A 15454-nucleotide genomic window follows, 5' to 3' on the forward strand; every position below is an offset into this window, starting at 1 on the left:
CCCCACCCCCCACCACTACCCCACCCCTACCCCCCCACCCCACCACCCGGAGCTCACGAGCGGGACGAAATGTCAGCGAGAAGACGCGTCCGAAACATCCGAGGTGACAGTCCGACGTGCCGGAGACCAACAACGCGTCAGTCCTGCATGGAAGTCGTGTGCGTCCGCGGAGGCAGGCAGCATAGCACCCCGCCTGCTGCTGCTGTCCGCTCCGGCTCCGATCCACACACGATGATATCAACTGCGTGATACGGTTACAGTGTTTACCCAGAGATGGCGACCGTCCTCCTGCCACAGCGCCATGCAAGCTCACTACAACAACACGCCTTCAATATATTATTATCCTGCTCAGTCCAGGGGGAGAAAAAAAAAGAAGAAGCTCTCAGTCCGCCCACCACTCACGTCGGTGGCGTTCACGCGCTTTTATAGACTCCGGGCGGATTTACAGGAACTCGTTTCACATTTTTACAGGATAATGTGTTTTTAAAGATGCTTCTAATCGTTTCAATTGGTAATATTTGCCACTGGGTGTATATTTTCTGACAACCAGGATTTTTAGAAATAGTGAGGTCAAGAGTCCACCAACCCCACCCAGCCTAGAAATAGAGTACATGTTTTTCATTTTTTATTCTCCTATTATATATACTTAACTGCTTAAATGCCTTCTGGTAAATTGAATCTCCCTATATGACTGACTTAATGTTGTTTTACAGCTTTCCTCAAAATGCCAGGATTATTTTTTATGAAATATTTTTAGAGCCATTTCAGGAATTATGAAAAAATCTGAATTGTCAAATTCCCTAAAACAATACAGAGGACATGACCTTGGTGTCCCCAATGGTGGCTACAGCCCTGTGCAACACATCTACACGCAGGTCTATATGTAAGCACATGACGGGTCGATTTGGATGAAACATATCTTCTTTAATGATATTGAGAGTATGTCAAATATCACAATTTGGTTTTATTAGATTACATTGTTTGAATTGTATTTCTATGGCGGGGGACTCACAAGATACTTAATGCTATCCCTTTTTAATAAGACACGCAAGTTTTAACTAATGACTTAATTAACAAATAATTTACTAATTAATATAAATGACTTTAGGGTTGCCATGTTGTGAAATCTCTTTTTCTGGTTACACAGTAATATTACACAAAACTTACTTAGTAACCGTTAATTAAATCTGTGCAGCAGAGGCGAGATATCATCTGATTGTATGGATCAAACTCCAAAAATGCTTGATAGCATACATTTAGACTACACTATTTGATAGCCTACATTTCCCATAATGCAATTAAAGAGTATCTTTTTATCAGAGCTTTACTGATAAATTACCATTTCTTTCTCACACAGGATTTGGTTAAACATGAATACTCTCAAAGCCCATGCTGAAATAACCCTGACGGCATCACTATGACATCATCAGGGTTATTTTCTCAGACTTGACAAAGCTCCTCCAGAGCCACTGAAGGCTTTATACAATCTGTGTAATATTGGTCAACTGCCCTTTCAATCTATTGTTTACATCATGTAGCCTATTCCCCATCTCTAGAACTGATATCCACCTGTGCACTGCAGACCTAGACCCTCCACAATGACACACAACCACTATTCAAGATAGTTCAGCCTCAGTGGACCGTAGAATAACAACAAGGGAGATAAAGTGGTTTTCTGGTGCGTTGCCAGCAGTGACACGTCTGGGTGTTGGTCGTCCTTCACCTTCGCTGTCACTTGAATGGAGCTGAGGCGCGTGTGGCCCTGAATGACCCCACCTAAGAGACAAGTGTAGCATGATGGCATCTGGAAAGGAGGAAAACAGCAGTAAGTGCAGGCTGTCATCTGTTGATGCTGCTCATAATTAGCACGTAACGTGCCAGCCGACATGATGCTCTCCATATGGGTCAGTGCCTCGGCCCTGATGTTTACAGTAATGTATGCGTACAATGGACAACACAACACAGGTCTCTGTGCCACTTTACACAATCACAATCGCTTCTCAGCACTTGACAATCTGTGTCAGGTTACTGTGTCCGCCACTTGAAATGTGATGACACCGAGCTTGTAAGTACAGAGTGGGTACTTGAAATAGACTGAACAAATAATTCCTCAAAGGATCACAAGAATGAGACAAAATAAATTCTGATTTTTGAAGCAAACATTTTAATGCCGGAGCCTCTCGTACAAGGGAAAGATTCATTCATTCATTGATGTATTTTAAGCAGCAATAATCATTATTTTTACCTGACAAACCCACAGAGAAGTATTACTAACATAACTGCAGTTCCACTCAGCGCAAGGGAGCTTTTTGTTTAACATCATTGTTTTGGATTTCTGCCTCATAACTTTACTTTAATTCTCATTGCATCGGTTCTGGCCATAGCAAAAAGGCTAAAAACCAACTGTACACTTCCTGCCAAGCAAAGAGCACCCAAAATTATCGACTAACTTGTGAACGTAGTGGAGTAACGAGACACATATTTCCCTCAGGAGTTGGTGGAGACCAAAACAGAGCTAAAAGAGAATGAATATTGCATATTGCACTACATGCATCAGATGGTCAGAAACACTACTCCAAATAAAAGCTAATGTTGATTCATATCTGTTAGATATGTATGTCGGCAACAGTTGGTGAACACGTTTTCATTATCGAAGTAAAAGGTGATATGTCAGTTTTGTGCTCACAGCTTCATTTCACTGCCCCTAGTGGCAGGAAATCCATTACTGTCCTGCAGGGGCTACAGAAGATGTATACAACCTGGCAACCCATACATTGACGGATAATCTATAAAGCACTGATGAATGCATTAATTAAGTAATTAGACCAAATGTAAACACTCCCAAAAAGCATCACATATTAGATAGAACTATTAGAACTTTTCTCAGTATTAGATGGTGTTGTTAGTTGATCTTTTATTTGCAATGTATTACTAAGGATGGTTATGTATTAAAAAAAACATTGAGTTTAATCACAGGCAACAGCAGTCAGTTCCTCGCCCTCTTGTTGGTAAAGGGTGTGAATGTCAAGGAGATGAAGTAAAGCCCCACCCATAATGAACCAATTCTACCTTAAGTCACCAGGCTGAACACTGGAGCGTTCACTTCTTGATCTTTGACATCAAACATTGCCGGCCTCTTCCCCTCAAGCAATGTATTTCGGTTGATGAATAATTAAAATGAATATGGGCTTGAGATTAGCTTTGATGAAACAGATGATTTTTCTTCACCGCCTTCAAGTAACTTACATCTAGTGTGCTGTCAGACTGCAAAGTCCTTGAATTTTTTATGAACGTGGGTGTGAAGGAAGGAAGGAATCTCGAAATCCTCTTTCTGCTCGGGCTTTTATCACATTGTTTCCCTAAAGATGCTGAACCTCGGAGGTCCACTCCACATAAACAATGACATGGTGAATTAAGCAATTACTGAACGGGCCAACCGGGCACAGGTCAAGGGGCCAAAAGGGTCAGGGCCCCTCCCTTGCCTTTATCTTCTTAACGTAACTCAAAGAGACACGTACAAATCAGGTAGATTCAAAATGTCCACAGAGACACAAAACCAAAGTGTGTGTCTTGCTCCTGTGTAGGAGGGGGCGGGGCCTTCTCTGTGCCTAGAGGCCATGATCATCACTTATGTGTAGAGTAATGTGTTGTTGTCGTTCCTTCATATCAGACTATTTTCAAAACAACAAAATGTAACACGATCACACCAGTTTAATACCTGGAATTTCACTCTCAAGAGGCATGGGCACTAATTAAAAGACAGAGCAAATAAAAGTAAAACATATATAAAATATACATAAAGGTTTTCCTCCTCAATGGACTAATATTCTAGATGGTACAAATAGAGACAGAATCCAGAGGTTTTGCAGATTCAAACCAAATTATGTGCAAAATGATTGTGAACCTAATTGAACGTTTGACACTGTAGGATTTGCATCTGAAGAGACTTTCAACAGAAAATCATAAATGTGCCTGTGATGCCCCCTTGTGGAATAGATCAGCTGGCAAAAAGCTTTTCTCAAACAACCCTGTTATGTGGACACGTTTAGAAGTATTATGTAGCCCTGTGCATTTAATCCCTACCTCAAAATATGCATGCATAATAACAATCAGATAAAAAATTAAATAATGCTGGAAACATCTTCTTACTGGAATTTTAGTTTTAAAAAGTCGAGGACCAGCTGTTTATTTTGTATTGGCTGCTTCTTTCATCTTTTCTATTTAATTGTTCTAAAAGAATGTTTATGCGAATCCACTCACCTTTCCTACAGTAGATCAGAAAATGTGTGTAGCCAGAGTTTGGACATTTTATAAAAAGGTTAAAGGACACCGGTGTAAATAATACAATTAATGATGGCTGAACTCCATTGAGCTGCTTCAGTTTCAGGGTCTTGTTATTGTGCACGCTGGCTCACTGGAACAGAACACCGGACTTTAAAGACTGTGAGAAACCAGCCTTCATCCAGCCAGGAAATCTTTTTATCAATGAGGGCTATTAAAAAAAGATTGAAACAGTAAAGGTCTTGTCATTCCGCTGGAAATTTTAATAAGGCAGAGTTGAGATTTGAGCCTAGTGAATATGCAAAGTGTCTGTCAGTCTCAGGGATTCCTGGTCTTTACTAAGAGGCCATTCTGGTAAAAGTCAGGCAGAGCAGATATCACAGGATAGATTATTTGTGGTGAGGGTTTACGTGAGTTTTAAATCTGCTTTCCTGCTCTACAATTAAAACAAGACTCTGGAGGAACACAGAGGCTCTCAACCAATGCACCTCATCCTCACCGGTGATGGAGAAGCTACTCAAGACGAATGTTTGGAAGAAGTTGCCCAACAGGAAGGCTACTTCACAGCCATCTGAACTGCTGCTGCTGTGAAAAAGAAATTCAAACTTCCAGCCAAATAGCAGGTTATCAAACAGTCATTATTTATGTAAAGCATGTTTTTGGCACAACTTCACAGCTTACATTTTTATATTTCAAAGCTTCTAATGCCATCCCATTTTTGTTCAATCTTGCAGCTGAGCTACTATGTTTGTGACTTGATACTCTTGAAACACGACAGTTGTGCGCCCGTGTCCAGTAAGTGCTGGTTGTTTTAATTGAAATTGTTAAATATCTCAATCCTATCAGCCAGAAAACTGGAGTAGTGAAAGCCTCCTTCCACTGACGACAACAACCCGATTACATTCTCTCCTTTTTAAAACATATTGACGTGGTTAGACATGGATGAAATGTTGCAAATCAGAGAAACAGATGAATACATAACATTTTAGTGATCGCAGTAGCATCGAACACAAGGAGGGCTCGGTGCACCACAATAGCTTATCACAATATTCTTCCTGCTGATGCATATGCAACAAGTCTGTGGATTTTCAAGGCGTGACTGGCAGACAAATGAGCGTTACTCTTCAACCTTCTTGCTGGTCTCCTGCCCTTCAAAGATGGGGTACTTGCTCTCCACTTCTGCCCAGGTCAATGTGGCGTTGGCCAAATCCCGAATAATCACAGGCAACTCACTGACCTGAGGAGAGAAAGATGTGTTAAATGGTGAGTGAGCGAGAGAATTTTAATGAACCCTCTTTTTGAAGCGATGTCAAGCTCCTTACAAGGAAATGCTATTTGTTTATAAAAAAGGTCAAATGTGGTTGAAGGTCAACACCTGAGGCAGGCCTTAAAAAGGGCAACACACCCAGCTACATTGTGCAATACTTCTACATTTGACACCCATCACACAAATTGGATGCACCATGTAGACGGAGGGGGGAGGGGATGCAGGACATCTTGTCTACACATGTGTAGCAGAAGAAACCGCGCTCAGCAGCCACAAAGCTGCAGTTTGCCAGAGTTCAGACATGTGAAAAAAAAAGGAACTTGAAACCTGAAAAAAGTGTTTCCACTCAAAACATGCTTCTACCTCTTCTCACTCTTTTGGTAATGAAAGGGAACATATCTTTGGTGTGTTCCCTTTCTTCTGCACGGCGTGTGCTGCCATTTACCAGCCGACGTTAGTCAAGTCCCTGAGGGTTCAGGGTTTTAGGGGTACATTGGGGATTGGGCCACTGACGTTATACCAGAAACAATACACCCTGACCATAGACAGTATAAAGTCTGTGGATGTGACGTGACTCTTCACGTTTTGTGGCAAGTCGATGTTTGTAATTTTGGTAAAACCAAAATGTGTTCGTTCATCAAGGTAATTTAATCCTAAAAAAAAGAGAAGTGAATTTGTGCTGTACCTCGGCCCTGATCTGCCTCATGGAGTCGCGGTCTCTCAGCGTGGCTGTGTGAGGCGTCTTGTTCACTGTGTCGAAGTCGATGGTGATGCCAAACGCCACGCCGATCTCATCCGTCCTGGCGTAACGCCGCCCGATGGATCCCGCAGAGTCGTCCACCTTGTAAGACACCCCGTTTTTGGTCATCGCCTCAGCTAAGCGGGAGAAAGGAGAGAGAAATAAAGTTAACGAGTGAAGTTAGTCTTTAAACAGCAGCAGCACATGCCAGCAGGCAGAGATGGAACAAATACGTAGTCTTTATGTGGGCACTTACATAACTCCTTAACGAAGGGCACAAACTCCTGGTTTTGGCTCAGAGGCAGGACAGAACATTTGTATGGCGCTACAGTAGCTGGGAAGCCAAAGTACTGAAGGGAAAGAAAACAAAGATTTCAGTAAATGAAGGAAACAAGCTTTTAAAAATCAATCACAAACACAATTATCAAATCATAAAACAATCTTTTGCTCGGAGGGACAGCCAACAGCAATACAACACACAGTTACAGACGGGACATTCATACAGAGACAAAATATAACACAAAGCATAAAAGTGTTATGTGCCGAAGTCGTCATTTGAGGCTATGAACAAGAGCAGAGCCAGACAGAAAAGATCTTTTAAGACTTCTTAAACGTAGTTCATAATCTTGTAGGTAATTCATACTTGACAGCTTCAGTACATGCTCTAGTTTAAGACAGGTTGGGTGCAGGACAACACTCTACATGAGACCATAGTAAACAATGCTAGATCATAGAGGACATCGCCTATGTTTATGATCCAGACTATCGACGTACCGTTCTTTGTTCATCACCTTCTCTGACTTGGAACGTGTGCTCAAAGATGGTGTACATGATCCTACCGATGCCAAAGGAGGGCTCAATTACATTGGGAACAACTTCCTCCACTGTGGAAGACAAAGAGGGATGTGTGTTATTGAAGCCGTAGCTCCAACGTATCCCGACTTAAACCTTTATTTCAAACTTGGTCCCGAGGTGTTAAAAAGACAAAATACATGAGAAATTCAACAATAAACTAAACCATGAAATGAATAAATCTCACCATGCAGAGTCTTCTGGAATCGCTTCACACCGACCATGTCCTTTGTGAGTTTGAAGGACTTCCCTTCTGACTCGATGGTGAACTCTCTGTGGAGTAAAAGATAACATACTGAATGTGCTGCAAATGACAAAACCACAACCTTTGAGCCGGCAGCCATACAAACTGTGTGACTGTGGTTGAAAGTACTCACCCAGTCTCATTGAGCAGCTTCTCCTGTTCTGTGATGAAGGACTCGTCACACACAGACAGGTACTCCATGGCTATCTTAGCATCCTTCTTATACGCCTTTCCAATGGCTCCTTTGTTCGGCTCGAACTGGACGACATGTACAACTTTGTGTGGAGAAGTTAAGGAGAACAACAAGGCATCTGGGTGCTTAACATGTCTGAGAAAAGATTTCTCTTTTGCAGCAGTTTAAGGATATGGGTTCTTTTAGGGGCTTTTCAGCGACTAAAGGGACCTTTGTGGCTCGCGAATGGCATTGCAGATCAAAGCAAGACCGGTCAGCACAGCCCACGATTTCAATCCAGCCCTGCAAGGGACAAACGTTTACTTTAAGCAAAAGTGAGTAGACTCCCTGATGAGCCAGAAGGAAACGGTGGCGTGGAACCTACATATGAGGTTTTGGCTTCCGCGTCCCAGCAGTCACAGGCGTAGTGAGCCATTTCGTTGTCCATGTGCTGTCGGAAACGCAGCTTGTCTTTGGAGATACCAACTTTAGTAAGGTAGAGGTAGATCCTCCCGATGAAATATCCCAGGACGGAGTTATTGATCACTCCCTTAAATGAGAGAAGAATTAATGAGTGAGTTTATTTTTGACAGCAGTTTGTCAAAAACTAATAAATAAACAAATAAAAATTCAAGATCCACTAAATGGCAAATTAGTGGACCTCGAGTTAAGATTGGTTTTGGTCCAATACGTTATTCACTTAAACTCTCTTTTGTATGTCACATTTATTACAGTCTTATAATACCACAGCTGGACAATATGTATCAATGTTATGATACAAGATTATATCGTATTTGGGATTTCAGTATTTGAAAGTCAAGAGTGAAATGAAATGATGAATATCTCTACAAGCTTGGACACGTATCCATATTAGTTGTGATATTCATCATAAAGTTATTTGTGTAAATACCTTCTCAAAGAACACATTTTTAGGTATGTATCAAATGTCTTTTTTGACACCAGTGAAAATGTAGTTTCTTGAAAGGCCAAATGCCAACAAATATGGACCGAAGGAGAATATTTTGTAAACAAAATGTTGACTTCAAAGCTCTAGAGTTATTGGAAATGACAGTAATGATGCGTGCGTGTGTGTGTGTGTGTGTGTGTGTGTGTGAGAAGGTGGACGATTGCATGAAATGTCCACAATCCGTGCAGCATTCAAAAGCTGAATTAGAATTTGGACATCAACATTACAAATGAAGCTTCAAACCAACCTGCTCCACAGCGTCACCCAGCCTCATGATGTGTGCAGACTGGCCACTAGTCTGAGCCTTGGAGGAGTATAATGTGATGTCCAGGTCTGCTACATTGGAGAATTTAGGGTGGACCTTCTCAATTGGATCCACAAAGTGCTCAATTTCAGCCATGGTGAACTCTCTGCATGGAAATGTGATATAATTTTATTCCCGTTTTATGTCATGACTACAAGTACAGACACAAAATACAGAACAATTGGGGACACGGCGGATCTCTCACCTCACACGAATGAGTCCGGAGCGAGGAGAGATCTCGTTTCTGAAGGAGTTTCCTATTTGAGCAGCGGCAAAGGGAAGCTTTCCCTGGTTGAACTCTAACAGACGTTTGAAGTTGAGGAAGATTCCCTGAGCGGTTTCAGGCCTCAGATAGCTGCAGATTTACATCGAAATCAATCACTCGACATGAAACAAATAAAACATCAGGGAAAAATGCCCAGCAGGATTTTGTTTCATTTTACCCGGGCGTGTGCCCCCCTGGTCCGATGGACGTCTGAAACATCAGGTTGAAGGAGACGGGAGGCGTGAGGTCGTTTCCTGAGGTGGGAGACTTGACGTTGTATTTCACAAAGAGGTCTGTCAGCTGTTGCTGAGTGTAGTTGTCCATCTGAAAATAATAATAGAGACAGTGAATCATTTAAAACTCTGTCAGAAACAGCTTTTCAAAAATAATCCCTCAAAAGAGCCATTTGGTTTCAGTTAACACTGACCTGAGTGGTGACATCCTCCATCTCAGCCTTCTTCTCTGCCGCACACTTCTTATCAGACATCAGCTTCTGGAGGTGGGCTGCAGGACACAGAAACATGAAAACAATGCTTTCACAAACAGATAAAAAAAATAAAATAATTGTAACCTTGACTTTCATTGATTTCATTAACCTACACTGTTAAAATGAGCTCAAAACTAAAATCAGCAGGATGACATGCACATAGTTTTGGATTGACATCTCATAGTTTGGAGATGTCAAAATGTCTCATGACATATCTCAGATAATACATAACTTAATTTTCATTGCATAACAGTTTCAAGTCTGAGCCAATTGAGCTCCAAGTCTTGCAGGAATTGACATGTTCTCTCTATATATAATTTTTTTCCCACAGGCTTTTTGGCACAGCTCCAGTCTATGATTCTAGCAGCTTGCATTGCCATGAGAGCCCTGTGTGATTTCTGCTGGTCCAGCCACTTCCATTCTCCCTCAGGCACAACAGTGATACTCAGAGCTTGGTCAGCCAGCAGAAGCTACAGACAACACAAGTTTGGACCGCATCCATCCCACCGTCTGCAAAATCTCATGAATAATAGACATGAAACGCTTACAAAGACCTCTGCTGGGGTTGTTTTTAGGATGACTAATCCTTAGTTTACATTATGGTGGAAGCCAATTCTCTAAATATACACTGGCAGAAGCACAAAAGGCTTACCTTTGAGGAGGTGGTCAGCCCTGAAGCATTCGCCATTCTTGACATCTTTCACCATGTAGTCAGCAAATTTATCCACATGTCCTGATGTCCTAAATAGGTGAACAAATGAAAGAGCTATTAATGTCCATGTCCAAGTCCATTCAATTAAAATATTTGCAACCATGCTATGGGAGGCAGCTTTCATGGCTAAAATTGGCAAATCCCCCCCCAAAAAGCCACAGTTCAGCACTGACTCACAAGATACTTTCTTAAGCAGTTTCTGACATTCTCATTAATTAAATAAACATAAGCGATAACGAAATACTGTTTAACACTCATAGAAAACCCGCATTAGGGATACATACTTGAGGACAGACTCTGGGGTCAGCATGGTGCAGTCTATTTCCAGAATCTGCTCCTCCTGGATGAAGTGATGCCTCCAGGCCTGCAGGATGTTGTTCTTCAGGGCACAGCCCACAGGGCCGAAGTCATACAGGCCGCTCACACCTGAGGAGCATTACTGCATGGTAACAGAATGCTTAAAGACTATGTGTGCGATGATATAAGCACCATCTGAAACCTTTATTTTGTTTAACATTCAAAGTCTCACCTCCATAGATGGCAAAGGCCTGGTCGTAAAAGAATCGTCTCTTGAGGGTATCCTCCATTTTTGTTCTGTCCACAATGTCATCTTTGGGTTCTAATGACAGCTCCTGCAATGCAAATGAAATGTTTCCCATTATTGACAGCATTCACTGTGTGGTCAGCTCATTTGTCCTGATGTACTCGAAAAAAAAAAGAAAACTCAACCCATCTGTAACCGGGCTATGGAAGGCTGCTACAGTGGCAGCTACCATGCATTACTTTGCAGAATCAATATGCGCCTGTTGCCAAAAATACACCGTTTAGCACTTTGGAGCCGACTGTAGGAACCATCAGGCAGCAGTTTCTAACATTATTCTTACTTATGAACATAAACGATGATCAAAACACCCGTAGAGAACAATATATAATTTGTAATGATGTTTGCTTAATTTATTACCATCTTATGTTGACATAAACACCCACAATGGCAAACACCTGCAACTTGAGCGAGCACCCATAACCCAGTCTGTTTGACAGCATGATGGATTAATAAGTGAACAAACATGTTGGGGCACTTCCCAATGTGTAATAAAAGTGCATCAATATGTGCAGCACAGACAGGTTACTACGGAGTGAGATGACAAGTGAATACACATCTAACGTTGGGATTGGCTTGGTAGAGCTTTTGCTTCACTAAAACAAACTAAACCAATTAGCATATTAATGTAATTAAAATCCTCACCTTGGCCTCCAGGGTTCTCTTCCTGGCTTTCAGTTCAGCCACAGCTTTAGAGACATCCACATCAGGAGCTCCATCCTGTTTCATTTGGCGCACCAGTTCCCCCTGAAACAGAGTAGAGAGGTGGCATAAAGATAAACCCTTCAACCTACATTTAAACTCCGGTCTGAGACGCTTTACAAAACAATCGGCCATTTTGCGTACATTGTTTTCTGGAAGCTGCATTTATTTAGCCTTTTATCTTAACCCCACCCTGCTCACTCTGCAACACTGAGACGTGGCAAAAGGTGCAGACATGATGCCAGCTAGCATTAGCTAGCGAGCAATGGCTGTCCTCCTTCATTGAGAACCGGTCAGGTCAGCCGGTTAGCCCGGTAAGCTAACACCACTAAAACTAACTCGACTTGGCCCACGTCGGTGAAGACTACGAGACAACCAGTGTCACCTGTTCTTTGACGGCGAGCCTCAAAGGGGCGAGAATCTCTTCAATGTTGCCGCTCATGGTTCGTCCTTCCGGCAGCTGCAGCCACAGGCTTTGCTTCTTCTTTTTACACAAGCAGACCGACGTTGAAAACGGCCTGTTTTGGGGCTCGTAGCGGAGCAACTGCCGAACGAACCGGACCGTAAACACCGGACGGAAGGCGGAAATCTCAGTGCTGGTCCTCAGCAGTGCTGATGCTGCGCTACGAAGCATGGACCGCTGGAATGGGAGAAGAGAATGATGAAATATCTGAAAATAAGTAAAGCCGCCTTGCGCTCCGGTCGAGAACTTTCGCTTGACGATTAATCGGCAGATTCGTCAAAAACAGTAACAAAAGAATGATTTAAAATAAATAGATACAATAATCCTTAATGTACGGGATTACACCGTCGTGGGGTAAAGTGCAAACAAGACATCGTAAAAAAGAAACAAGATCTTAGTATTATAAGTAAGCAATACAAAATCAGTAATAATAAACAGTAAATCATCCACACCCAACAAAACTAAACGGAATATGAAAATGTTATTATTTATTACATTTATATTTATATAGTTCATCACGCTGAGCCACATTTATAATTATTAAATATAATTTGTATTGTTATAGTTTTGGGTGGTAAATTCAAATATTATTGCAAGGGAACACAAACAAGTTCCCATTATGACCTTTTGGGGATGTTATTAATTTGGACTTACTATCTAATACAATTTCCCCGAGCCAGACTTGACTTTGTGCCTTGAAAACATTTGACCTATTATTTCATAAATTCGACCAGGACCCAGTTTCTTATTTTATCATACCAACATTTTCTTTTGTTATTTGTTTGTTTTGGGGGTTTCTTTTGCCAGTGGAAAATGGCCTTCCATAAATGTATGAGAATACATTGTTATACAATGATACAGCTAATTGTGTTTATATGGTGGCTAATTAGCTAACATTATGTTACATGCAGAGGTGATACAGGTGTCTGCGGCTTAAATATTTAGCATATACTGTACATATATATGTTTATGTTTTTAAAGTATAGTTATTTATAGAAATTAAATTTAATTGTAAAATATTTTGGGAACTTTTGAAGAATCCTTGAGTGTTCATTTACAGCTTAAAACAGAAAGTGACATTTATTCCACTTATTTGCTGTTGTTGTTGTTGTTGTTAAAATATTACTGCAGCTATTTTCCCATGCCAAGGCTAACACGAGCTGACAACTGGCCTAGTATCAGGGCGGCAAGAGTTAATGTGCAAATGTGTTCAGGCAGAAGTAATATATAGTACCTTTATATAATAAGCCAGTGGCTTTAGCATTATGTAGGGGCCCACTTTCAGAATCTAGTTGTATTGTTCCAGTCAAACAAATACATACATTACTGGGTTTAATTATTAGTCAACCATAATGTATGTTGTGTGCACAAATGGGAATTAGGGTGTCAAAAAGGTCAAAGCTATCAGTGCTCCAGTGGTCCAGACTTTGGGTGCCAGATGCATGTAATCATTAGGAATCTAGTCTATAAATACAGGTTAACTCTCCATTGAGAGGATAGGTTGAAAGGTGCTATTGCTTACTTTGTTATACACCAGAATACAATACGTGTTGTCTGAGCTTCCTGGATGATGCAACAGAAAGCGCTTGTTTCAGGCAACTCAGAGAACCCTTCAGACTGCCCTCAAACAGGCGCCTCCCCTTGTTTATTTTCCCCGGCTTGAAGAAAGCCTGAAGAGGGAAGTGAGGACAGTCGCGTCCCGAGCCGATCAACAGCTGACTGCAGGGAGAGCAGAGAGCTTCAGATACGTATCAAGATGGAAGAACTACTGGCACCTTTAAGGGAGGCTGTGAGGGAACAGGTGAGACATCTTGTCAATTTAACCAGGTTTAAACACGCAAAAAAACAAAACTAGACTCTGTCCAATTACTAGCATGGAGTGATGCATCCACTGACAACGACATCGATTACAAGTGTTGATTGGAGAGATTATTAGTGCATATGCTTTAAAAAGTGTCTGTTTGGATCATGTAATGATGAGTTTACATAGAGAGCAACTTGGCAGCATTGTACACAGTTCAAACATACATTAAACAGGTGTAACATGATTTCTGCGCAGAATGTGCATGTCGATTGGCTGCATTGTTGCAACAGCTGTCACATTGAATGTCCTTTAATCAACCAGTTAGAGAGAGAGAGCCTCGTGCCATGAAAACTAAAGTGAAAGTTAAAATGGATGTCCCTTGTGGCTCCAAACCATTCATTTGGATTGTTTTGCACTTTATAACATATCTATAATAATACATGAATTAATAAAAAAACAAGAAACTAACTATTTTCCTATAAGAGTATTTACTTCTTTTTTTTTAGAAATACAGTTCACATGTGTATAAATTAACAAAGAAAGTTTGTTGTTACTATACATTAAGAACAAATGTAAATATAAAACAATTACAAGGTACACTTTTCTCTGAGGTTTCGTGTGACAATTAAGTGAAGTCTTTGGTATTTCACCTGCAGGGCGACTTGGTGCATCAGTTGAAGGAAAAGGGCGCCAAAGAGCAGGAGCTGAGCAGAGCTGTTGCAGAGCTGAAAGCCCGGAAGAAGATTCTTGAAGCAAAGGTCAGAATGTTTTCCTCTCACTCTTTGGTTCCACTTTCCATTTGAGTAATGTAATATTTACTTTGCATGGTAAGAAAGCCAGGAAGGATATTCTTGAAACAAAAGGTCAGACTCTCACAGTCGCTGGTTAATCTTTTGCTCTCCCTTATTTACTTTGCATGTAATTCAGATTTTTAATTTTTTTGTATTGATATTATTTTTAATCCTCACTTGTAGGAGCTGGCTTTGCAGCCCAAAGATGACACGGTGGACAGAGTGAAGATGGAGGATACCTTAAAGAGGAGATTCTTTTACGATCAGGCCTTTGCTATCTATGGAGGTGAAACAGAAAGGAAAACCAAAACCACCCGGCAACATTTTGAGTGTTTAGTACAGACAGAGCATGCATACTGACCAAAACATTTTCCAACGTCCAGACTAATCCCCGACTGCTCCTCAGGTGTGAGCGGCCTGTATGACTTCGGCCCTGTCGGCTGTGCCCTGAAGAACAACATCCTGCAGGTTTGGAGGCAGCACTTCATCCAGGAGGAGCAGATCCTCGAGATCGACTGCACCATGCTGACCCCTGAGCCGGTCCTCAAGTAGGTGCCAACAAACTTTAAAACATGTACAAACCGAATGCACAAATGTGCAAATTGAAGTGTGCATTAGATTCGTCCTTAAACCTGTTGGCTCTTTTCAGGACGTCAGGACATGTGGATAAATTTGCAGACTACATGGTGAAAGATGCCAAGACCGGGGAGTGCTACCGTGCCGATCACCTCCTCAAAGGTGACTTTTTCTGACCATCATTCATACAGAGCAATCAAATGAGTTGCACCTGGTTTAATCCTCCC

At 41.5% G+C, this 15454-nt stretch overlaps 2 protein-coding genes across 2 annotated transcripts; one reads left to right on the forward strand and one right to left on the reverse strand.

The window, feature by feature from the left end:
- Window positions 1-4898: 4898 nt before the first annotated feature.
- On the reverse strand, window positions 4899-12254 carry LOC117749696 (glycine--tRNA ligase-like). The gene is made up of 17 exons (XM_034560399.1): window positions 11979-12254; window positions 11537-11638; window positions 10820-10922; window positions 10575-10716; window positions 10231-10319; window positions 9519-9595; window positions 9270-9415; window positions 9032-9181; window positions 8770-8932; window positions 7941-8105; window positions 7751-7858; window positions 7517-7662; window positions 7327-7412; window positions 7062-7171; window positions 6544-6637; window positions 6234-6424; window positions 4899-5518 (listed from the first exon to the last, which is right to left on the reverse strand). Exons 1-17 carry the CDS (start codon window positions 12225-12227, stop codon window positions 5399-5401), a joined length of 2241 nt encoding a protein of 746 aa, XP_034416290.1. The 5' UTR covers window positions 12228-12254; the 3' UTR covers window positions 4899-5398.
- Window positions 12255-13698: 1444 nt separating this feature from the next.
- LOC117749904 (glycine--tRNA ligase-like) lies at window positions 13699-15403 on the forward strand. Its single transcript, XM_034560722.1, has 5 exons — window positions 13699-13857; window positions 14517-14618; window positions 14835-14937; window positions 15058-15199; window positions 15301-15403. Exons 1-5 carry the CDS (start codon window positions 13813-13815, stop codon window positions 15401-15403), a joined length of 495 nt encoding a protein of 164 aa, XP_034416613.1. The 5' UTR covers window positions 13699-13812.
- Window positions 15404-15454: the final 51 nt, after the last annotated feature.

This window comes from Cyclopterus lumpus, chromosome 20 (assembly GCF_009769545.1).
Source record: "Cyclopterus lumpus isolate fCycLum1 chromosome 20, fCycLum1.pri, whole genome shotgun sequence".
Classification (NCBI taxonomy): Eukaryota; Metazoa; Chordata; class Actinopteri; order Perciformes; family Cyclopteridae; genus Cyclopterus; species Cyclopterus lumpus.

Coding starts and splice junctions, on each gene's coding strand:
- LOC117749904 (XM_034560722.1), top strand. CDS start 13,813: ATGGAAGAACTACTGGCACCTTTAAGGGAGGCTGTGAGGGAACAG. Junction 13,858..14,516: donor GGGAGGCTGTGAGGGAACAG/GTGAGACATCTT, acceptor TTTCACCTGCAG/GGCGACTTGGTGCATCAGTT. Junction 15,200..15,300: donor ACCCCTGAGCCGGTCCTCAA/GTAGGTGCCAAC, acceptor GGCTCTTTTCAG/GACGTCAGGACATGTGGATA.
- LOC117749696 (XM_034560399.1), bottom strand. CDS start 12,227: ATGCTTCGTAGCGCAGCATCAGCACTGCTGAGGACCAGCACTGAGATT. Junction 10,320..10,574: donor ACCCCAGAGTCTGTCCTCAA/GTATGTATCCCT, acceptor TCACCTATTTAG/GACATCAGGACATGTGGATA. Junction 7,859..7,940: donor CGGAAGCCAAAACCTCATAT/GTAGGTTCCACG, acceptor TGTCCCTTGCAG/GGCTGGATTGAAATCGTGGG.